Source organism: Musa acuminata, chromosome BXJ1-5 (assembly GCF_036884655.1).
Source record: "Musa acuminata AAA Group cultivar baxijiao chromosome BXJ1-5, Cavendish_Baxijiao_AAA, whole genome shotgun sequence".
Classification (NCBI taxonomy): domain Eukaryota; kingdom Viridiplantae; phylum Streptophyta; class Magnoliopsida; order Zingiberales; family Musaceae; genus Musa; species Musa acuminata.
Genome location: NC_088331.1, coordinates 8,283,566 through 8,308,981, shown reverse-complemented (window position 1 = coordinate 8,308,981; position 25,416 = coordinate 8,283,566). Strand labels below are relative to the sequence as shown.

The 25,416-nt window shown below is 35.4% G+C and overlaps 1 protein-coding gene across 2 annotated transcripts in view; it reads left to right on the top strand.

Annotated features, from left to right (window-relative positions):
- The window catches only part of LOC135673566 (callose synthase 9-like), a 75,807-nt gene that overhangs the window by 21,458 nt on the left and 28,933 nt on the right, over positions 1–25,416 (top strand). For both annotated transcript variants that reach the window (XM_065182619.1, XM_065182618.1), the window contains exons 14-36: positions 719–841; positions 2,333–2,435; positions 2,528–2,651; positions 2,807–2,984; positions 3,085–3,137; positions 3,831–3,891; positions 3,975–4,056; positions 7,755–7,804; positions 8,160–8,246; positions 8,716–8,801; positions 8,879–8,903; positions 9,441–9,535; positions 9,628–9,709; positions 9,801–9,961; positions 10,077–10,197; positions 14,858–14,955; positions 15,043–15,133; positions 15,269–15,429; positions 15,536–15,645; positions 18,789–18,923; positions 21,769–21,837; positions 21,914–22,091; positions 22,747–22,861. In XM_065182619.1, coding sequence (XP_065038691.1) covers positions 719–841; positions 2,333–2,435; positions 2,528–2,651; positions 2,807–2,984; positions 3,085–3,137; positions 3,831–3,891; positions 3,975–4,056; positions 7,755–7,804; positions 8,160–8,246; positions 8,716–8,801; positions 8,879–8,903; positions 9,441–9,535; positions 9,628–9,709; positions 9,801–9,961; positions 10,077–10,197; positions 14,858–14,955; positions 15,043–15,133; positions 15,269–15,429; positions 15,536–15,645; positions 18,789–18,923; positions 21,769–21,837; positions 21,914–22,091; positions 22,747–22,861 — 2,388 coding nt within the window. The remainder of the gene's footprint in view (positions 1–718; positions 842–2,332; positions 2,436–2,527; positions 2,652–2,806; positions 2,985–3,084; positions 3,138–3,830; positions 3,892–3,974; positions 4,057–7,754; positions 7,805–8,159; positions 8,247–8,715; positions 8,802–8,878; positions 8,904–9,440; positions 9,536–9,627; positions 9,710–9,800; positions 9,962–10,076; positions 10,198–14,857; positions 14,956–15,042; positions 15,134–15,268; positions 15,430–15,535; positions 15,646–18,788; positions 18,924–21,768; positions 21,838–21,913; positions 22,092–22,746; positions 22,862–25,416) is intronic.

Below are 25,416 nucleotides of genomic sequence, written 5' to 3'. Positions count from 1 at the left end.
TCAGTGCTATATTATATTTTGGATATTTTTCTTTTTGTTATACTGACACTTCAAATCCAGATCAAATTTTGTTTCTTTTCTGCTTTTTAATTTGTGTACATGCATCTAATTAGGTGCTTTTTTGCAATTTTTCCAGCAATGTAATCCTGCAGAAGGTTCCACTCTATTTATAGTGTCCATTTCATCAGTCAGTGAATCCATTTTAGTTGTAGATTGTTGTGGATCATTGAAGTTCAATTTGATATATCATTCTCATCATTTCATTCTTAGCTTGGGTGATAGTGTTTGTGCACATTAGCTGCTGTTTAACTATACTAGCATGTACAGAGTAGATTGTTTGGGCGGGGAACTAAATGAAGTATCAGAGTTATATGCTCGTCATGGTTCTTTGTAAATAAATCAACTATAATGAATTAAATTGATTTTCTCGGGACAGGAGCTAGCCAACTTTTTTTAATTTTATGCACTAGCAATGCTGATATATTTATTTTTCTCTTGGATCTTTTTATATGTTTTTGTAATAGGAATTTGCTTGCTAGCTTTCTGAAGCAAAACGTCTCATTAAATCTGTAAAGTATGCTTGAAATTTTGACTTCAAGGTATCCATTTTGCTGGAATTGCTGTTATGTTTGTTTATTGTATTTGTGTTAGTTGGGAATGTTCTTTTGCTGCTTCATATAAGTTTTCTTTCTTAGATTTGGTAAATCCTTCCCTGCAGGGTTTGCTATCTGTTGGTGGAGGGAAGCATTATGGGAAAACATCTTTTGTGGAGCACCGAACTTTCCTACATCTTTATCATAGTTTTCATCGACTCTGGATCTTTCTTTTTATGATGTTCCAGGTCTATAGATTATAATGGTTCATTTTTCCTGCCTTTTTATCTACTTTCAAAATTTTGAGTTGGCAACAGTATTATCAAGAGATTTCTTCTAGCAGATGTTTAACTTGGTAATTAAATTTGCATCATGATTTCCACTTCTAACATATGCCAGTGCATTTGGCAGGTGCATCTCTTGGATGAGTGGACTATGATGAATTATTATAATTTTGTTCTAAGTCTAAATGTGACATTTTTTTAGGTCTCCTAACTCATACTTGCTGCATTCATCTTATTCTGGCCTCCGAAGCTGCCTTTCTTGATAATAGACATGGATGCCAAATTTTAATATGTGAATCAGCATGCTGATAGTCATCTGCTTCACAAATATTACAACTGATAGAAGTATATGCCAAATGTTTTAGGCCAATCAAAACAATATTTATTGTAAAATGTTTTTTTCACTTAATTATGAACTGATCTGACTGTCTGCATCTAGAACTTATGGTGATCAATATGTTCTGGATCCACATCCTTTCAACTAAAAATGTCTAGTTATTTGGCTTCAATTTCTTTTTTCCAAAGAGAGTATGAATTATATTAACTAGTATCAGTCTACAATAATATCTTATCAGGTCAGTGTGCAAATTGTTGCAAAATTCAATGGAAAAGCATCCTTCCAAAAAAACTTCATCCTTAGCCTTTCTTCCTTGTGTAACAGTCCAGTGTGCTGCTTGATTGCCCTCTGTATGACATTTTGAGCAAGAGAATTGGTCACACAGGTTTCTTCGTTGCTTAATCATCCACAATAATTTTCTTTCTCATGCTTGAGCCTTGTCTGTGTCAAAGTTTCATTGATTTCCAGAGATTCTATCTGTTTGGCTTCAATTTGTTTTTTGTCTGACAATTTCTTATGTTGGATCATGTTTTCCCTTTTTCCATTATAATTCGCTGATATCATAAACTTGAGCATTGCCAACATTCCTAGTTTATTTACATTTATATATTGGTTGATTAAGAGCCATACAACCTAATTTTATACTAAATGTTTTAATTGTTATTTTTGTCTTCTGCTGTGATATTCTTCATAAATTAATATTGTTTGGGGCCTTCGGGCAATGAGATGGTATATCATTATAAACTTATCCCTTATATTGGTGCTTTTTTCTTTAATTGCTTGGATAACTACCAATTGTTCCTTATGTAAAGCTAAATTTAGATTATGGTGTATGCCTGTCATTATTGTGAGAGCTGCTTATCTCTAGGGTTATCATATCTGTTCCCAATCTATCATGACTGTGGCTACCATTTATTATGTTGAACAAAGGGATTCTAACCATTTATTATGTTTAACAAAGGGATTCTACTACAATTTTGATTTTGCACATTGAAACAACTCTTTTTAATCAGAAGCTACTTTGCTCTTTGCTTTAGTTCATTCTTTTAATCAATTTGTACTTATATATATATATATATATATATATATATATATATCTATATATATATATCTTTCAGGGATTAACGATCATCGCCTTCAATGGTGGTAAGCTTAACTGGAAAACCATTAAGCTAGTCCTTAGCCTGGGCCCCACGTATGTTGTGATGAAATTTATAGAAAGTAAGTTTGTAAACATTTATGTTTCTTGGTACCCAGTGAACCACTGAGATTTTTTAATATTATTTTTTATCATTATGTTAATTTTCTGACAGGTGTGATGGATGTACTTATGATGTATGGTGCATATTCTACATCACGTCGATCAGCTGTTGCCCGAATATTTTATCGTGTGTTATGGTTTTCTGTTGCTTCATTTGTCGTCTGTTACTTGTATATGTACGTTGATTCAATACTTTATTTTATTCTCTGTTTTCTGAATTTTTTCTCTAATTTTCTTTTGGTATTGAATTTGATGTGCTTACGGGTTGTTTTTTTGTCTTTTATGGTGATAGATTTTGATAAGCTTATGAAATGGCATTTGTTTTTTTCAGTAAAGCACTCCAGGATGGTTCCAATTCTGCTGCTTTTAGAATATATGTCTTCATAGTTGGAATATATGCTGCTTTCAAGTTGTTCATTGGCTTCCTTGTGCGAATTCCATTCTGCCATCATCTGACAGATTTATGTTATCGTTGGTCTGTACTGCGTCTTGTGAAATGGCTGCACCAGGTTCATATTTTGCGAGGCTTCCTGATCTTCGTCTCTTGAGCTTTTAGTTTCTTTATCTACTTGTTCTGTTCAAGTGAGACTGCTTTTTCTTTATGTCAAGGAACAATTCTATGTTGGACGTGGCATGTACGAGAGGACCACTGACTATATTAAGTAAGCATCTTTCTTGTGATGTGTGCCGAAAATTGTTTGTGAAATTGTTCCCTAGGCTGAATATTTCTCTTGATATGCTATTTCAATACAGTACAATATCTATGTGCTTATGAGACATGGATGCAGTAGTAAGAACAGATGGATCTGATGGGTTGTAAAAAAGGTGCAATAATTAATGTTAGTAGTACGATAAGAGACAAATGAATATTGAAAAAGACCTTATAAATAAATATTATTTTACTCTAAATATATTGGGTCACGGAAATAACCTCTCTATATTTAGAGGAAAGGCTGCATATATTGACCCTCCCCAAATCCCGATCCCACATTGGCGGGAGTCTCGTGCAATGGGTGCACCTGTCTTATCTTTTTTCCAATTGCAAATAGTTGCAGATTCTTAATATATGTGTATCATACTGACATAATGTGAGATTTTCATGATGTCCTTGTGCTGTTGATCTGTTCATGCAGCATTTTGTTTTCACACTCATATTGAAAGTTCTTTTCTGATTTTGAGTATGATGACTTCTAGTGTTAGTTCCTTGGAAATTCTGTTGTAACTTAGAGTCTTCAATTCTATGAAGTTATTTGAAAAATACATGGTTTGGTTGGTTTGATATTTAACTTCTACTTGAATTCTGTTTATACGGCTTCCTCAAATATGTACTCTTATTTGTTGTTTCTAAATTGCAGATATGTACTTTTTTGGCTTGTGGTACTTGGTGGTAAATTTTCATTTGCCTATTTTCTCCAGGAAAGTGGTTTGTTTCATTGAACTATTTAAGGTTCTCTTGCTACATATGATAATATGATTGAGATTTTCTCATTTCTCTGCAGATCAAGCCATTGGTGACACCAACTAAGACTATTGTTAATTTCAAAGACTTACAATATTCATGGCATGATTTGGTGTCTAGGAGTAAGTGCTTATGATTTTACCTTTTTTCCTTCAAAGTTACCTTATGAGATGGTGTTATTCTCCTGTTTGGCATTCTGTCATTTTCTTAAGTAACAAGTAGTAAAGTTTCATGTTTTAGTATTATTTCATAATGTTTCATGTAGTTTTGCTTTTCAATTTGAGCTTGACTAGTTATGGGTATGGCATAATTGTGGGGTTGATTTGTCATACACCATGTTTAATTGCTGTATTAGTGGATAAAAAATAAATTTTTGCATGATTAAGGTTGGCTGTGAGATCTACTGAATTTAAACTGGTTGCCATATTCCCATACTAGGCAAGTTTTGCATAATAAGGCTATAATGGGAATGTTCCTCTTGGCAGGATAGGAGTTGATTTACACACTGGTTGCAAAAATCAATGAACATAGTCTGAATATGTATTTTGACTGAATGACACTTTTATTTTTCTAAATTCTGGTGATGTCAAAAGTGTGGCATAAAATAATTGTTTTTTTTTGTGTAACTCATTTAGTTACAGTAACAACAAGGTACATGTGTGGAAGGTCTCTCATTTTGACTTGCACCCATGTTGGTCATGTGCTGAAATGTTACCTTGGGGAGGGGGATTGTTTTGGAGTTGATGGTCTGGAATGTTATGCGTTCAGCCTAAGTTGGTGAGTAGGAAAAAGAGGTTGGAGTTGGGAGGAATCAAAGTGCAGATTGATATTTACGTGTTATGTACCTTGTTGATGTGTCAGCAATGTTGATGCTGTAGACGTCTTTTAAATTGGATCATATCTGTAGGCTTGTTGAAGCATTTCTCAGAGCCAGTTTTCTTTGATCATCATCACTTGGCTTTAACTAGTTGTGCCCTTCAAGGATGATAAAGTAGGTAGTATATTACCGTTATATAACCCAGTGTTTTCAAAAGGTGCCTGGGCGAGCGCCTGAGTGAAGTTGGGTTGGGGTTTGAGCCTGGTTCGATTGAACGAGCAAGTTGGTTCAATCGAACCAAATAACGTACCCTAAACCAACCCCTTTCCCTTGAGTGAGACATTGGTTCAATCGAACCAAATAATGTACCCTAAACCAACCCCTTTCCCTTGAGTGAGACAAACCCGAAGTGAAACTCTGCACTTAATCTGCTGCCACCTTCGTCTGCCTCTTTTGTTTGCAGTTTCATTTGTTGTCGCTGCCCTCTTCTTCCTCCACAGCCGTCAGATACTCCTATTCTCAGTTCCCTCTTTGGAACTGTTTATTACCATATTGATCCACTTTTTATAACTGTTTAGCACCATATTGATCACTCTTTAAAACTGTTTAACACTGGATACGTACCTGCTTAGCATAGGTCTCCATCAGTCGAAACTATATTGTCATTTTTATTTTTTAAGATCATATTTATCAATTGTAAAAAATATTTTCTAAAATTTGATATTCTGGGGCATCTCACTTCACTTGGGCGGGTGCCTAGGTGAGTCTCTAGCATCTCGGGTGTTTTAGGACCTTGGTACTTAGCGCTTTTAAAAATACTAATCTAACTTCTATTGGCACCCCTATTTTGAGTGGATGATGGCACTGTACATGCCACCAGCATGGCATAGTAAATATCAATGCTAACACGAGGGTGTCGGCAGCATCTCCACAACCAAATATGACTAAAAACACAATAAAAGTTGTTAACATACTTAACTCCTTGGAGCTTTTCACCTCTGTGCCTATCGGCGATAAATCTTTACTCTTAGGCCAAAAAGGGTCCAATTCATAATTAGATGTCCTTTTCGACTCTACAAACGTGAACTCATAACTTGATAGCACGACCCACTATTTCAAGTTTTCAGATTATGTCAGCTTGAGATTCTTGGCTAACACAGTAAGGAAGCACATAGATCTTTGGAGTATAAAGTTCTTAATTTGGTGGTTCTCAGTTACTGTTCTGTTATTTTTTTTACAAATGCAACTGCTGCTTGTCCCTAGAAGGTTCTCTTATATGCAAGGTTTGCAGTATCAGTTACTGGACCCATGCTGGTCCATGACCAGACTGGTATGGGTCTGGTCCATTCTGTTGTACTGTGTCTGAATGCTGGAATGTACCATGGTGCTGTTGGAGATAGAGGAGGGGAGGAAAAGGAAGAAGAGGCAGTGGAGAAGGTAGAGGAGAGAAGGTGTATAAGAGTGGAGAACAAGAGCGGCCATTTGGGTGGTGATGGGTGAAACCTCCCTGCAATACCATGTGAGGGGTCACAAATTACGTCCCAACTGAACCCTAGTTAAAAGAAAAGATATTATTATATATATAGAATCTGAACCAGACCATCTGTTTCTGGGTGGTAGCAGTTGGCAATTGGTCGATAGTTGCATCTTTGTTGATTCTCACGCAAAAATAAAAAAACATAGATATATTGATAGACAGATTGATAGATAGAACCAGATCAGACTGTCTGTTTTGAGCGCTCGTCGGTTTATCGGTCAGTGGTTGGACCCGTAAATACCAGCCAAACCGTATTGATCTTTCTGATTTAGCAAACCATGCTTATAAGTATCTGAATTTTAATTTGAATGTTGATCTTTTTTGCTTGAAATGCACTATGGTCTTTCATTCATGTTATTGTTCTCATGGTTGCCACTCATAGCATTTTGCTTTGATATAGGCCATCAACATTGGCAAGGTACAACCATCAGTCTTAAGTTGATTGATCTTTGTCATGTGTAATTAATGGGCAGTCTGATCTAGCTTTCTGGTATTATCTATTATTTCTTGTTGGTTTTTTGAGGAAAAAATTTGGGTTGTTGTATGGTCATCTTTGTAGATTCGGTAGTTAATAGCTCTTAGTTTTTTTTCCTATACTACAAATATGTTGGTTATAGCAGTTAATTTCTCTCTAGTTGGACCTTCTTATGTTTAGTTGTGCCCTTTTTTTTTTCTCTCTTCTTTCCAAATCTTCCCCTCAATGTATGGGCATCTGTGTGTTTGTTTGTATTTCAATGATTCTTTCATAATCCTTGTTATGGTCTATGTTATTCTTTCCGAATCCTTGTTATGTTCAATGTTATTGTGATGTCACTGGGGCATTTCAACGACACAGCCTTTTTTGATACCTAAAGTAGGGAAAAGAAATACAATATTTCTGCAGTTTGTTTTTATAGTCAGTACTTGGATTTGTTTTAAATTTTGGTTCTCATGTCTATAACGTTAATTTTTTTTTGAAATGTAAAGACATTTAACTATTGAAATTCAAAAAGGAAAAGTTGTCAGTAAAATCTTTCCAGTCAAAATCATCTCTCCGGATGATTCTAGTGTGACATTGACCACCCTGGCCAACTGCGAGATGTCATCAAAAACAGCCCCATGGTAACAAGGTACCGAATACGGACAAACAGGAAATCTGATACATTCCATGAATCAGAACATACTAAGATGTTCCTGCACACCTTCAAAAAATGCCAATCTTTGAGCTTGCTCGGGATTAGGAAGAGCATACCCAAGACCAGCGTAGCCTGTATTAGGAAGAGGGGATCCATCAGATCCTAGGACAACATAATGCCAACGATTAGTAGATTTGGTTGTTGCTTGTAGATCTTGCTTAAAACATGTATACATTTATTCAAGTCAAAGTTACTTGGCATGCCATGGTGGTATACTATTTTGGTCATATTTTGCATCTGGAAATTGGATTATTTTGGAGTACTTTGTAACTATTTTGATACTTCCTGCAGACAATCATAATGCGCTGACAATTCTTAGTTTGTGGGCGCCAGTGTTTGCTGTAAGTGTTATTCATTATTGTGTTTCCTTTAATTTTTGTCATGCATAATTGATAAGTTGGATACTGTTGAGTTATAGTTTAGAGAATTTCTTTTAGTTCCACTTAATCTAAAAGAAGACGTATGATTCCAATACCAACTTATTTTGTAATAGTATGTTTTTTGTTGGATGGATTGTGGAGAGCTTCAATGTGTAACAGTATGACTGTCTTTGTATCACATTGGTTTATTACAGTATAAATATATTCCTTGAAGTTATTGAACGTTATTCTTTGTTGTGTTGTAGCTACGATATCCTAGTAACATGTCAAATAACATTTACATGATTTTCTATCAATGTGTAACTCTGTTTTGCAGATTTATCTTCTGGATATTCATATCTTTTACACCTTGATGTCAGCAGCTTACGGATTCTTACTTGGTGCAAGAGATCGCTTGGGTGAGGTAGGTTTATTCAAGTATGAATCGTGGATGTTGTTATAGCATGAGCTTAACAACCTCATAGCAAATGCAATTGTGCAACACTGCAGATTACTTGGTTTTACATTTTCCAATCTGAATATATTACTATTTGGAAACTGGATCAGCATGTTTTTTAAAGTGCAATTATTATTTTTCTTCACAATTATAAACTTCTGTTTGTTTTTGTATCTTGATCCTAGTTGGCATCTTTTGACTTCATATGTAAAGATATATTCCACACCTGCAATTTCTTTGTTTTCCTATATGAATTTTTCTTGACACTTTAGCTCCATCGTTAGTTTTGAAAACTTAAATTTCTGATGATCCTTTTCTTGAGAAAGCAAAATATAAGCACTTTGTTGTAACTTATTTGATTCAGTCCACTTTTTTAACACTTAACATAGTAAGAACCTTCATTACGTCTTTGTTTTTGCACCATGTGTGTTCTCAGATCAGATCAGTGGAAGCTGTCCACAGACTTTTTGAGAAATTTCCTGGAGCATTTATGACCAACCTTCATGTTGTTCTCCCAAAAAGGTCTGGACTTGCATAAGACCCGATTATTTTGTTTCTTAAGAATTTTTTCTGAAGCTTTTCTTCCATTTTATATACAGGAGGCAGCTGTCTTCATCTGGTCAGGTAATACATTGTTTTTTCTGAAGGGATTGGAGTCTAGAGTTAACCTTAAATTATGAAAAGTAAAGTTCAAAAAAACCTGGAACCAGATTTACCATAGGACTAAAATCAGATGGTAGGCCTGGTTCACAAGGGTTGCCAGACTTGGGCAGTCCAAAATGGGGCAGTCTACATCCCAGTTGACTCTTGGAGAGGTTAATATTTGTCTGGGAAAAATTACAAACCATAAGATAGACAGAGTCATACAAAAATGGCCTGTTTGTGAAATTTAAATGATTGTTAATAAGATCAATTTGGACAATTATGCCAATCTCTAAAACCCAATCTAACCCATTTAATAATTAGGCCAATTGTGTTGACTCCTTTAGGAACCGAACCTATATATGCTTTACCAAAACCATCTAGTCTTGTGTTAAGTTCATTGTTGTTGAGTTAAAAAGTTCTTTGCTTTCCCTTTATATTTGGTGTTCTAACTTCTTATTCAGTTTATTTTTCAAGCATAATAGTTCTTGCCATTAACTCTAATGATCACTGTTGAAGGGTGTGGAGTTAAATAAGTTTGATGCTGCTAGATTTGCTCCCTTCTGGAATAAAATTGTGGAAAATTTGCGTGAAGAAGATTATATTAATAATTCGTGAGTGTAGATATCTGGTTTCAAGAACCATTATTTATTTGTGTAATCGAGTATAATATTTTCTGGTTTATAATACTCTGTTAAATTTACAGAGAGAGGGATTTGCTTATACTACCAAAGAATTCTAAAATTCTTCTGATGGTTCAGTGGCCCCTATTCTTGTTGGCTAGCAAGGTAAATAAAGGTCCTTTCCTTGCTCCACAACAGACTAGATGTATAGTAGATTTAATTTTCTGATGTTATGTTCTTATCTTGTTTTGATCAGATATTTTTGGCCAGAGATATCGCAGCAGAGTCGAAAGATTTACAGGCGGACCTCTGGTTCAAGATTTCTAGAGATGATTACATGCGATATGCAGTTGAGGAGTGCTACCATAGTGTGAAAGTTATTTTGATGTCTGTATTTGAGAACGAAGGCCGCCTGTGGTAATCTATATTTTTAATAGTGATTACTGTTTGTTAGAATGTTTTCAGTGGAGATTATTACATCCCTTTCTTCTTTTTTACTAGAAAATTTTGCTGCTTTTCTTTTACTGTTTAGGGTCGAAAAAATATATGCTAACATAGAGAACAGTATCAAGGAAGATAGACTACAATCAGATTTCAGGTTGAGCAACTTACAATTTGTGATGTCCAGAATTTCTGCTTTGACTGGTATATTGGTATGTGCTCCACCTCTGTTCATTAATGTTGGTTTAGTTCAAAAGTTATCATGAACAATTTACATTTATTTTGGTGCATTTTTTTAAAATTTTGTTGGACGTCTATGAATGAAATATGCAAATATGGATAAAGGTGTCTTGTTGCTGGTATTCATAAATATGTGCTGAATTTTGTCGATTATTTGAATATGTTTGTTTAAGCCTGTTTATAAATGCCTATTTTGCTTTGTTGTAACAAATTACGAGTCATAAGTCTGCCAAATATACAATTTTGCTGAGATCTATCTCTTATTTTTCAGTCTTATGACTTATCTGAAGTTGCAATTGTGGTCACGACTAGACGATAAGTTGATCATTTGTTGTGGACCTGCAAATTTGTCCATCCTCTTGAATGTATGAAATGTGATTGATTGGAATAGTCTCTGAGAATGTTGCTTTTTAATATGAACCAAAATTGTTTAATGTGTTGAATGTCGTGGGCTTAAAAAGAAAAGGTTCAGTTGGTTTCTTTTTGTGTTTTTGAAGATTTTTTATAAATGGAAGTTTATGCTCTCTTTTAAGGAGATTTGTAGTCCCATTTAACTAGCAGTTGTGGTAATGTTTTAGGTTGTTACTTTTTTACTAATGCCTGTGAGATTCAGTGAATAATATCTTTCTGTGGTATTGGTATTTGATATGACATTTGAAAATTTTCTAGTTACGGAGCACTTTTGTTATTTTGATATGAGATTTGGTTTGTTTTCTTATACGTTGCAAAACATTTTCTTCTGGTCGATTAAGTTGTCAGTGAGGAAGGAACTTAGAATTGAAAACATAATATTATTTCAATTGAATTCTTTAAAAATTATCTTTATTAAATTTCAGTCAAGGATGATGGGGTTGATGTTTCAAACAAAAAATACATTGCTGAAATGGACGAGCCCATAAAGATCAAGAACTGAAATTGCATTTTAGAACTTGTACACAAATGAAGTTGAGGAATAATATAAGCATGCACAAGTGCTATTATTTACATGAAAAAAAGAAACAGTATATCTAAATACAAAACAATTCTTTAGCTACAAGTTACATTCACCTTTTTGGAAGGAAGAAAGCTATCGACATTGATGCTTCTAAAAATAAAATTGGTGCACTTGTGTGTACCCAGCGTTTAGAGTGTTCCAAAATGCTGAATGATGTGGTTCACTCTTTGCATCATGCTCCTCAATGTGATGCATACTTTTGTTGGATTTGGTATATTGGCAAATTTATTTGATTAACTAGAAGTACTGTTCATGGAACTGAAGCTGATGGAGCCCACTAATGTGAAACTAAGCTGATGGAACCCACTAATGTGAAACTTACGTATCAAGAGAGGAAACTTAAATATCGACACTCTTTATAGTTATATGAGAAAGACATCAATTAATGAACACCAAAAGGAATATACAGAAAAATTGCATCTTTTATGAACATTAAAAGGATGTTTAATGAACATTAAATAACATACACAGAGGAATTATATGTTTAATGAACTTTTAAAGGAATATTTTTTATGAGTAATTCAGGTGGAGAGCATCTTAGATATAGGTTTATGAAGAACATGTAAGAGATTGTAAAATATAAATAATTTATTTACTAAACATTCAAAGAAATTTAATCACTTATAATTTAAATTGAAAATTAGTGTTGTCAAAACATGGAAGAATGTGATTAGAAAAATGGTCACATAATTTAAATGAAGATACAAATAATTATAATCACTTATAATTTGGGTTGAACAATATTTTGCCAATATAGTCAACAAAAACTTGGAATTGAACTGAAAAGTACACAGAAACCTAATGAACATTCAAGGGATCATATTCTCCTAACTGAGGGGCCTGTCAAAAAAATGGAAAAACTATATAAATAGAAGTGATATTAAATGAATATTTGGATTGAATAGATACTGAGAGTAAAGGAAGTTATAAATTCTGCTTGAGATGATGGATGCTTTGTCTCAGAAGTGTTTGCTTATAACAACCCAAAACAGTAAATATATCAATTGAAGAGCTATGAAGGGAAAAATGTGAAGGAATTTTATAAACCATTAGATATGCAGAGTTAGTTGACACCAAGGCAGGTAATGTAGTTTCAAAGGTTTCTGCGCCTATAGTGATGTTGAAACAAAGAAGATTAGACAGTAGCACCAAAATAAAAAGTGAAAACAAAAGAATGTTATTGAAGTACAAGAGTTGGATAAAGTTATTTGTGACCACAAATAGAAGTTAAGGTAGGGAAGAAGTGCAAGGGCTGACCAGACACCTGTAGATCTGCAGATAGTATGCTTTGTATCAGAGTGGTAGTGGCCAAGCATTTGTGAGGGTGCGTAGATCTGGATATACCAGGGGGTCATTGTAGCAATTATAGGCAGCACTCTCAATACTGCCTGTTCATGAGAGACATACGAACTGGGGCTGCAACAGGATGTCCCTCCAAGGTAACAGTTTGGTTAATGAAAAGAGATGGTGAGATCAGGAAAAATGTATGGGAAAGGAAGTAGAAAAGATATAGAAGACAGGAGTGAGAAAGAGAGTAGTTGAACTGTTTATGTTCCTGTCTTCAGGTCTGTTGCATGGGGTGTCGTTATGTTGGAACGGACTTGACCCATACTAGTCTTGCCATCAATCGGCATGAGCTCGATACTTGAAATAAAAAATATTGGTCTATCTCTCCCATGACAAACCTTATCTATCTAATGCCATTGGTATTAGTATTCAGGCAAATAGAAGTAATCGATCTATTCTAGTTATTCCCGAGCCTAATTTGCCCCTCTTCTGTGCTTGCTAGCAATGGGCACCCTATGCATATTGCTCCATTATGTCAAGTTGCATCATGCCATGCCCTTGCTAGTTGCATGGCCCCACATGTGCCTTGCCATGTTTGGGCATGTCATATGGCACAAACTTGTTTACTTGGTAGTTTTGTAATGGTACCTAAGAAGCACCGACATGACACGCCATTTAAAAAAAAAAATGACAGACATGATGAGGACATGTGTAGTTTTTAATATGGAGCGATCCCCAATTTGAGGCTCTTCGTCACCAACTGGTGAGCAGCCTGAAAGCGGCCACAACAGGTGTACATTGGAAGTAGTGCATTGAGCTCGGAGATGTTAGTGTTGTGCCCTGCCTTGTTGGTCTCCCTGTGGAACTTGATCCTGTGCTCAAGCGTGTCAGTGCAAAGCATAAGGCGAAAGGAGAGGGTGGCAGTTGGATCAGGGTTGCGGGCATTGCGACGGATCATTGCGTTCCATAAGATGTGGTTGGGAGGGAGCTACAGTTGGTCAATGTTGGTGTGATCGAGGTTGTCGAAAGGGGAGATGGCAAGGAAGGAAAGAAGCTTGCTGATGCGTCGTCGAGGAGGATAATGCAAAGGAGGAAGGCATGGGCTTGCTTGCATTTGGCATTGGAGGTGTGAGCTCAATGTCGCACACAGGCATCACACGAGGAAGGGTGCGAGAGAGGTATGTGTCTGACACGGATATGTTGTGTCCAAAAATAAAATAAAAACAGACGTGTCTAATACGTGTCCGGTCATGTCGGTTGTGTATTCGTGTCTGACACGTGTTCGACACGGATACACCCATAGAATTGATGTGTCAGTACTTCTTAGATTAGCACTTGTCTTTGAATAAAACACTAGAATAAAACATTAGATTGGCACTTGCCTACACATGTATGTTGTTGAAAGAAGTTTTTCTCTTGGTTTTTGGTATACTCTGTCAACTATAACATTTATGTCTAAAGCTTTCCTTGTTTAACAAACTTATTTTCTACTGTCTATCTCAGATTGTATGTAGTATGGTTTCGTTGATTTCATTAGCACTTGTGGCTGTATAACTTCTCCACTATGTTTTTAATTGGTGAGGTTGTGCATTGGTAGACTTACTTGATAAGTCTGACCTTTTTAGTATGTGCTGCTGCTCCTTAATATAGAGAGAGGAAGAGAATTGGAGAAATTATCAAGAGAAGAGTGTTGACGAGGAAGTGGGACACAGAAAACAGGGGAATTTTCATTTAATAGTGGTAAAAGAGGGAAGTGGATAGACAGGAACATATAGAATTAGTAGATGATATAATATGGAAAATGAAAAAGATGAAAATGGCCATGAGGAACTGTTTGTTGAAGGTTTAAGGTCGGTTACAGAAGTCGATCAGGTGTTTATGGAGATTGGGGTATGTCTATTGTTTTGCAATTCTACATTTGTACCCTTTACCACTACTGTTCAAGCCATGTGAGTTTCATGATTTTTTTATAGATATTTTTTTCTCAGTTTCATGTGGTTCCGAGGCTTGTTCATGGCTCATATGTACTTTATATGTACTTTTTTATTCTTCAGTTCTATTTGTAGCTTAGTTGACCTCCAAACTGTCATTATTCGTTGCAAATGTTTTTGATATAGTGATTTGTCTTTAAGGTCTCGTGCTGACATTGTTTCTTTTGTTCCACAATTTTTGGCCTTGCAAAAGAGACCTTGCTATTTTGAATTGCACCATTTAAACTTCTTGTACATTGCTGTCTCAGGTTTCTATCTATTACTTCGTTCATCTTAACTGCTAACACTAGTTTCAATTGTGATTTGCTTTTTCATGACTAGTTATGTTCTTGCTTCATTATTTATGCTTTACTTTTTCAGAAGGAGGAAGAATCCCCTAATTTGTTGCAAGGAGCCGTCAAAGCTGCTCAAGATCTTTATGAAGTGGTTCATCATGAGATTCTTATTTCCAATATGCGGTGTGTTGCAACAGATTTCATAACTTAATAATTACTTTTATATGTTCTTTTTAATTTTGGCCTAATGGCTTGTTTTTTATGATCAAGTGAGGACATTGATGATTGGAATAACATTATAAATGCAAGAGCTGATGGCCATCTCTTCTCAAATCTGAAGTGGCCCAAGGATCCTGAAATGGTATTATGTAGTTATATTGTATCGTGTTATGCAGTACCATTTGCATAGATGATAATCATGTTACCATTTTCAGTTATCCTAGAGTTTATTTTCATTTGTGAGTGTGATTTCCGCTAAACTATGCAAACAATGCAGAAAGCATTAATAAAGAGATTGCATGCACTTCTGACCTTCAAAGAATCTGCTGCAAATGTTCCTAGAAACCTGGAAGCTAGGCGAAGGTTGCAATATTTCACTAACTCTCTCTTTATGCAAATGCCGGCTGCCAGGCCAGTTTCTGAAATGCTGTCTTTCAGGTCCAAAGCAATTCCAAACGTCTTCAAAATGTTTGTCCATCTGTTTGTTCTTGCAAAAGAATGGTTTAATCCATATCTGAGGAAATTTTACTGTCTTCCTTTGCAGTGTATTTACGCCATATTATTCTGAGGTTGTGCTTTATAGTTTGGATGAACTCTATAAAAAGAATGAGGATGGGATATCTACACTGTTTTACCTCCAGAAGATTTATCCAGGTTTCTTGAGATTACTGTATTATATATATTCATTGTCCTTAATGAAATGAGTTTTGGTTGGGATTTTGCCAATCCTTTTCCTGAAAAGTGGAAGAAATGACATTATTGAAATATTTTGAGGTTCACCACTATCAAGAAAATTATTTGTTTTTTGGTACTCTTTTTTTTATTTTGTTGTCATAAGAACTATTATAATATAATAACATGCAAAGTGTACTTTAATTTGGATATCCCCTGTATGATGCATATACCATTTTTTTATCATTGATTATAAGTTTGTAAAAGCACCATTCATTGTTCTCTATATGATTTAGATATGCCAAAACATCTGTTGGTACTGTAGGCCATAAGGTGTCAATAGCTTATGAGCATTTAGTATTCCTATTTTGTGCAAAACTGTGTAATAGCTTGTAGCATGCATCCATTTTATTGTGTATGCACTAGAATTGTGTTTGTAGAATGCTTGGTACAGGCAGAAAAGAGCAGGGTATGCATGGTATTTTTGGGGGCACTCTACATATCATTTTTAATATTGAAGACAACGTTGCCATAATCCTTTCTTGTTTCTAGTTTTTATGGGTCTTATTCCAACTTATAGACCTCAAAACCAATGTCATGCTAAAAAAATGGCCTATACATGTTAGATTATCTTTAGAAAATTGTGAAGATTTTTACAGAAGTAGGGCTATACAAGTTGGATTAAATGGTAGGCTTGCACAATTTTGAGTGAAAAAAATCTGTGCATATGCTTTTTTTTTCTACTTTTTTTCACACTCACGTGGTTTCATTGCATTGTCTACTCAAAGTATGTACTTCCAATCATGATTCGCCTTACCGGTCCGTACTAGTGTATCAATCGGTCGTCGATACGATACGTACCGACACATCGACACAAGGTATAGTGGAGCATATCAATAGACCAATATGTACCGCTCGTATCGGTCTCCTATCGGACCGATACATATCGCCTGTACTGAGCAGTATATTGTGGTACGACAAACCTTACTTCCAATAGTTACCACATCCTTTGAGACCATTCAACATCATAGTCTTGTGATTGTTCTTGGAACATGGTTAGGATTGTTAATGCAGTAGTCCTATTTTGATATGAGTAAATTGTTACTATAGACCAAGGTATGCAATACCGTACCGTACCAGTGTTTCGAGGTTGGCTCGGTACAGTACGGTACCGGCGTACCGAACAGTACACCAGGGTTTACCGAGCGATTTCCTCTTACTGTAGCACTGTAGCATGGTCCGTCCGGTAGCGGGCGGTCCGCGTACCGGTATGTCGTCGGACCGGTACGTACCACTCATACTGGGCGGTACCATTCGAAATTGCATACGATGCTATAGACAACAAAAAACATTTGAGTTTTACCAAACAAAAATGAAAAACAAAAAACACTGCCAACAAGGCAAAATGGGGTTGACAACACTACATGCCCTGAAGAAATTGCCTTTGACAAAATGCATGAAAATATTAAAAGACAATGGATAACAACATGAAAAAGGGTCACAAACGTATGTCGAACATGTTTGTTGTATCCCTTACTTCTAAGGGTGGTGGTAACTCTTGGCTCATAAGGATGTGGTTTCCTACTCTTTAATTGATTTGTGATTAAACATGCTTCTCAATGCTTCCTAATTAGGTAGTTTAGTCCTCTTGGGCCACATGATGGGTGTCATTTAACACTCCTACTTAGTTTAATATCAGAAATAGATAGGGACTTGATTTACGTATAAGAGTACTATGGGTTCACTACTATTGGGTTTAAGCATTTTGGGTCATTGTAACTTTATAACATCCCAGTGTGCAAAGATTTACATTGACTTGTAAAAGTCTGATGGGAGTCTAATGTACTACTATTTAACATGGATTTAGCAATTTGGATCAGTGGTTCTAACTAAATAAGTTTTTATTCAATTATTCTATTAGATTGGTTGATAAGTCATCATTTTTCTTCATCTATGTGAGCCCACATGCTAGCATAGGTAACTTGCAAGCCAATTACATGAGTGATAACGTGTGTGACATGACACGCAGTCTTTTTGCTTATTATTATTATGACATTCTCTCACTTTATATTGCTTATTGCATATATATCTTTTGATGTCTATGAATCTGTACAATGAGAATCGGATCGTGATGAAATCATGATAATGAGATCGATTCACCTTTAAACATAGATCCTAAATAATCCTGATCATAGGTTATTCGAGAGGGACATCGAGATGACATGACAGACTTGTGTACTGTATACTCGTCCATATGATAGAGGCGACTGGTCTCATAGCTACTCATGTGGGGACACTAAGGATATAGTGTAGGTGCTCATTAGAGACTGAGTTCATTGATTGATCAGCTCATGACCCTTTTGAGACATTTGTTCTCTACTCAACCGATATGAGACTAAATGTGTTTATAAACGTTGAGCTTCTAATTTTTTTGCAAATTAAGTTTTTTTGTCAAAATAACTTAGATTGTGGTTTATTCTAATGTATATTCACCCTTGAAGTCAGATGGTGCTGTGAACTTCATGGCTCCATGCAATAGCCCTTGCTGGATGAATACAATGCAAACTATTTTTTTGACCCTATAGAATCTTCACTTATTTTTCACCCTTTGGGCGATGCATGGAGATGCGAACTAGGATAAATTTCTTTGGTCAAACTAAAATACTTTCTAGATTAATGGCAGTCTATGGTCTAAGTTTTTTCTTAAGTGGTGTGACTTCTTGAGAGAATATGAACTAGAAGAAACTTTCAGTTGTAGTATGCTTCACATATGTAGTTGGCATGTGAAACTATGTTAATGTGTTAAATAAGAGCATACCCAGTCCACGAGGCTCCCATCAATGCGGAGTTTGGGGAGAGTTAATGTACGTAGCCTTACCTTTAAATATTTAAAGAGGTTGTTTCTGTGACTTGAACCTTGATCTCTTAGTTCGTAAATGAGCACCTTATCGTTGTACCAAAGCCCTTCGAACTATGTTAATGGGTTACTCAATGAAATTTCATACCCTTGTTATTGAATTCTGGTTTTGAGACTACTTCGTACTAAATGTCAATTTTCAACTACTGGAACTGATCTATCTATCTTCTATCACTAATTACTTGAAATACTTGTGCTTGTTAATTAGATGAGTGGAAAAACTTTCTATCTCGCATCGGAAGAAAAGAAGACACTGAAGATTCTGAGCTTCTTCATAGTCCAGCTGATGTTTTGGAGCTTCGGTTCTGGGCTTCATATCGCGGTCAAACTTTAGCAAGGACTGGTATGACTAATAACTTCAGTCTCAGTATTGTGTTGTTAAACAAGGTAGAAATATTTGTTGCCAAGTATTTTGAGTGTGACGGTGATAATCTATATATAATGTTCATTTTATCATATCTCCTACAATCATCAACCATTAGTCAGATATTTTTGGAGATGGTATAGTGCAAAACTGCAAATATGACAGGCCTTGAAATGTAGTTGAATAGGATGTAGAAAGGAAACAGCAACTAGTATAATGTTGCTATATTGTATATGACAAGCATGGATTTTTATATGAATTATATGATGGATGCACAAGCTAAAACTAAACTATCTTTCGCAAAAACACTATTTAGAAAATGAAAAGATATCTCATTTCAAATCCTGCAATTGTTGCATAGAAAAATTAGTGTCTAAAAATAAGCCACGTAGTTAGAAGTTATTTATTACCCATACAGCATTTCTTTTACAAGAGATATTAATTATCACAAACCAAAAGTGGCAAATTATTAGTCTGATGTGTGGTTTTACCCAGTTCTGCCTTGTGAACATGGGCAGATGGATCTATAGAAGTAATCAGGATAAAAGAAACAAGGTAAAAACGGGATGGTGTGTTAGCTTATAACTAGTAGGTAACAAGAAGAAAGGGAAACTAATGTATTTGTATCTTGCAGCTGGATCATTTGGATCCTAACGGTTGTATGGTGATTTGCACTAGAGTGGGCTTCTGTTTACTCGTATCTTTGCTTTAGCTTTTGAATAATTGAATTTTATGCATATGCTACTGAATTTAGTACATTGTCCAATCAAATAAGCTCTTTTGTTCGGTAAAGCTTTTAGAACATGGAGTACATGGATTTCTGTTATATTGAGAGAGCTGATTCAAATAACAAAAATTGCAGCATTAACTTGGTTAATAAAGCTATGGGGGTTTTTTTTTCATTGAGGAAATATATGTTTGACATGCCAGCATGAACTGAACTTGCATGTCTTGTAGTGAGATAATAACCACTAATCCATCTCTTCAAAATCGAAGAGGAGATATGCTTTTGTTTTTTCTAAATTATCAAAAAAGTTTGAAACTTACGTTGAGTGGTTAGATCTTGTAAAATTTAATTTTTTTTTGAGATTTTTAATTTTTTAGGAAAAGTTAGGTAAACTTTGTTATTCTAATTTTAGAAAAGTGGTACACATTGCTTAGTTTCATATTGTGTTTGTTCTAGTTTTAGTTTAATTGTGAAGTTTTTTGTTCAACATTTATATCAAGTGATGTGGCAATATGTAAGTGGAATAGAAATCAACTTGAACATTTCTCCATGAGTAAGATTCGGACTCTTGTTTGTAGTTACATCCCTAAATGACATGGGATTTGATTATGTTAGTACTATTCTAGGAAATAATCAATTTAGGTCTTCCAAAAACTATATCCATTACTGAATCTTGTTGATCTTATATATATGTATATATATGCATGTGTATATATATACATGTGTATATCAACTATCGATTTAAAAAGGCGCTCGGGTGAGGCGAGACGAGGCCCGAGCGCCTTGCTAATCTTCCAGCCGGCGCGCTTCAAAGAGGTGCCACCTGGGCGCTCGCCTGAGCCCAAGCGCTGGGCGTTTTGGGCGAGCGCCTGGGTTAACCAAGGCGACCGAACCAGGATTTTAGGTTTGGTTCGGTCCTGGTTCGGTATCCGGTGGTTAGTTGGTTCAATCAAACCAACTAAAACCGATATCAGTGACAACCCAACCCTAACCCTCGTTGCCGCTGCTGCTCCCGGTCCCCCTGCTCGCCGTTGTCACTGCTCGCAAACGCTGCCGCTGCCGCTGTCGCCGCTCGCGCCTCCCGCTGCTCGCCGCTCCTGCTTCCGCTGTCGCTGTCGCTGCTCGCAAACACTACCGCTATCGTCGCTCGCGTCTCCCGCTGCTCGCTGCTCCTTCTCCCGCTGTCGTCGCTCGCCGCTTCCTCTTTTCTTAGTCAGCAAGCTCAGCACTGCCTTACACTTCCTTCTCCTTCTATAATAGTATACTGTATACTGTTAACAATATACTGTATACTATTAATATTGTTAGGTTTATTTGAAATTATTAATTTTCAATATTGTTAATAGATTAATAATATATTATTTTAATTTTAATACTGTTAATTTTCTTAATTTAATAATATATTTTAATTTTAAAATTTAAATAATTATTTATTAATTATATTATATATTTTTATATTTTAGCGTCTTGCTTCGCTCGGGCGAATGCCTGGGCGCTTGCCTAGCGCCTCGTGCATTTTTGGACCTTGGCGTCTTGTGGCGCCAAGCGCTTTTTAAATCACTGATATCAATTGGATGGTATGGTATTGGTACATGCTGAAAATGTTAAAAGATCGTTTGTGTGAGATTCTACTGTTATTATTGCCATGGTTTAAATTTTTGGTCTAACTGATAGTTTAACGTTGTTATTTATCAGTCTGTCCAGGTGTAAGTGTCTCAGGTGTATGACTTGATACTTATTAGTATCTATTATGTTATTATTTTTTACAGTGATACCAGATGACATGAATCAGTATACCATCACATCTATTGTCATTTACCACTCCAATAACATGTGTTGATATTGTACTGAATTGGTATTTATTGACCAATTTGGTCAGAGTACTGTAGTATCTGGTCCCAGCTTATACTTTATAATCTCATACTTCTGATTGTATAGATTGTTTGTACTTCCGATGATATGAGCCTAATCATCTCTGTCTTTGTTGTTTATTTGGCTGGTGATTACTTTTCTTTGCTTTGTTTTTGTTGGATATTTGCTTGCACAAGGACTTTACCAAGTTCGAATGTGTCAGTTTTCTTTTTGTTAATTTTGCAGTTCGTGGAATGATGTACTATAGAAAAGCTCTTATGCTTCAAAGTTATTTGGAGAGGATTACTTCTGAAGGTCTGTACTTGATGATATTTTTACTTCGACTTATACTGCTATATGTCTATACATACTTATATCCTTCAATTGGCAGATGGTACAATTGCTGGAACTGAAAATGTAACTGACATAGCAGAGGGATTCAATTTGTCTCCAGAAGCTCGTGCACAGGCAGATCTGAAGTTCACATACGTTGTAACATGTCAGATTTATGGCAAACAGAAGGAAGAACAAAAACCAGAAGCTGCAGATATTGCAATGTTAATGCAGCGGTTTGTATATTGTACTTCTGTGAGCATGCATTTATATGTCCTGCATGGTTGATTGTGTACGTTCTGAATGATTTAGGAATCATTGATATTGACACATTATTCTGGATCCTTCAAAGAAATAGGATTTTTTTCACAGGAAATTTTGGTAATTATTGTCTGTATCTGTGTATAAACCTCTTATGTCATAAGGTCCTCTTTTGTTGCAAAAATATCACAAAAGGAGTTTGGCAAAGTTAATAAAATGGCTGTAATTATGTACAAAAGGAGTTTTGACGAAGTAATACAGAGCATTTAAATTAAGTAGTCTATGGTAAACATGGTCCATATGATGACATAAATTGTGAGTTTAAGCACAATGTCCATATTACTTGTATATTTAGAAAATACTTTCAGAAATATCTTAAAAATGTTGCTTCAAGGATTGAAAATGTTGCTCAAGGGTCCATGTAGCTTTAAATTGTCATTAGTTTAAATTGTGGACATGTGCCCAAGGTATTTAAGAAGTGCCTAGAAAGAATCCAACACATAGATGTTTGGGATATGTTAGATAGTATCTTGGGTATATATGTTTCATAGAAAAGATATTTTTTTGCTTTATAGTATCTATGCTCGTCTATTCTAGCTTTTCTATCTCGTGTTTCTCACATGGTTCCAGGAATGAAGCTCTTAGAGTTGCGTATATTGATACAGTTGAGACAGTGAAGGATGGGAAACCACATACAGAATATTATTCCAAACTTGTTAAAGCTGACATCCATGGGAAGGATAAGGTCAGGATTGGTGCACTTTGTAAATTTTTTCTTACAATGCCATTCTTACTAATGCTTCTTTTACATGAGAAATGATTTGTATGTCAATATTTTACAAGCCTCTTCATTTTCTTTGATGTTATGTACTTTGTATTTATGTAACACATGAACCATTGTTTTAGACCATAATTTTAAAGTGACTTTTAAATTAGTTGCCCTTTTAGTTTAGGCAAAATTGTCTACATATTTCTCTAAAATTAAAGATTTTCATATTTAAATATAAATTTTAGTGTAGCATGTATCCCTGCAATACACAAAATTTAATATGATTGTTAGCATGATGACATTATAATTTCAATTGACAAAAGCAGCCCTGAAAAAATATTGCTTATATATCCTTATAGGATTATTATTTTTCATATTTCCCACTCTAAATTTAGTTAGCTTGTATATCCCTACATACCGGTGGTCCTAAATCTCAGCTATACAGACCGGTATGGTCCAGTCTGGGTCTGGTACCTCAATGTGTGCCATGATACCAAAAGGGGGAGGAGGAGGAGAAAGGGAAAAATAGTACTATGGTCAGGGTCAGAAGCAAAGTATGCAATACCGTACCGTACCAGTGTTTTGAGATTGGCTTAGTACGATACGGTACCGGCATATTGAGCAGTACACCAAGGCGTACCGAGCGGTACACCAGGGTATACCAAACAGTTTTATATATTTTCTTCGTACTGTAGCACTGCTACAGTACAATGCTGTAGCACTGTAGCACGTTCCGTCCGGTACCGGGTGGTCCGTGTACCGGTATGCCATCGGACTATGGTTGCATGGCATTGGGAAAAATAACGAAAATAACCATTTTCTTTGTATGCTATGGGCTGATTTCTGATTTACAATGCGAAATTATCTCAAGACCTTGGAACCATGGTTATCAAAATCGAATCGGAGATCGACCTGATGAAACCTTGGGTCACTAGTTGGGTTGGTAGAACAATTGGTCGAACTACATGTTTAATTAAAAATAATTTAAAATTTATATATCGTAAAAAAGTAAAATATTAAATTTAATATAAAAGCAAATAGATAAAAATAAAACTTCAATCTTGTTAAATACAATAAAATCCTAACATCAATCAAATATTATAAAAAAAATTTATTTAGGTTACATAACATTTAAGAATATCTGAATGTCTAAAAATTAATTTTATTAATCCAACAAAATAAATTATCTAACATTATAAAAGAAATAGTTTCTCTAGTATAATTGGTATAACTTGAGTAAATGGTTTCATATGTATTTCTCATAGATCAAAACAAATATTTTTTATTATTAAAAAACAATTTGGTAATTCTACATTGGGAGACCATTTTATGTTTTGAATTTTCAAAATTATTTTTTGTTTGTACAACATTTGGTTCATTCTCCTTGTATTCATTTTGATGACTAGAGAGAAGAGGTGAAAAAAAGATATGCAATAGGAGTGGTGGGGAGAGAGTGATAGTTGGAGGAAGAGGAGGTGGAGGAGAGAGGTGATAGGAGGAAGAGAGGGTGGCCTAAAGAGAGAAGCGATTGTATGATCTAGACCACTTTCTTTCTTACATTACTCCTAATTTCAAAGTTGACATAAACACCCTCTTACACAAATAATAAAAAAGATTTAACTCAAGGATATTTAAGTAATCTTAGCTATATTTACAAAATCGTATCGATTTTATTTAATTCGATCGGTTCCTGCTTGTTATCTAAAAACTGGTTAGGTCAACTGCTTCAATTCTGTTTTTTAACATAACTGATCAAATAAGTGAATTAGAACCATTAATGGTCTAGTTCTCAATTTTCTTCCTTTCAACCACACGGTTCGGTTCGGTTTTGATAAGTATGCTTGGAACCCTTTGAATGGCACTGAACTGGATTGTCACGAACTTAGCTGGTTTTTCCTAAGCCGTGCGGCACCCTTGTATGTTCGTTCACAAAGGTCAATCTCCTCAAAACCTCCTATGGTCCTTTAAGATCTACAAAAGAGAAAATAAGTTAGAGAAAGTGTTTCACTCGCGATTCACAAGCAACAATTTCAGCAAACACTTCATAGCCAATGCAAATTACAAACATAGACTTCACAGGCTCTGAACGGTCGTACAACAGAGGTTCCAAAATACTCCACTACAGATCGAAATCGTCACAAGTGCCCACATGACACAATCTTTGCAAGCTTAATACGACCACCAAAACCAACCAAAATGGGATTGCTAAGCCTATTGTTAGTCTTTTATGTGCTATGCATAGTATGAATAAAATCAAAAGACACGGACAGACATGAGCATTACATCAAACACCCTGTTTACAAGACAGGATGGAGCTTTCGTTGTATGTTTAAAGGGTAGTTCAACGTATTTATTTTGCTCAGTCTTTTGGACAAAAGTACTATGTGATCATTGGGTCTGCACCTAACCCTTTGTTTGCTACTGTTTGGCTTGTTTTGGAGAGGTTTTTTTGCGTAATAAAAGCTGTTGATATTTATGACAACTTATTGATGTTCATGGACGCCAGATTGAATGTGAAAGCGACTCACACA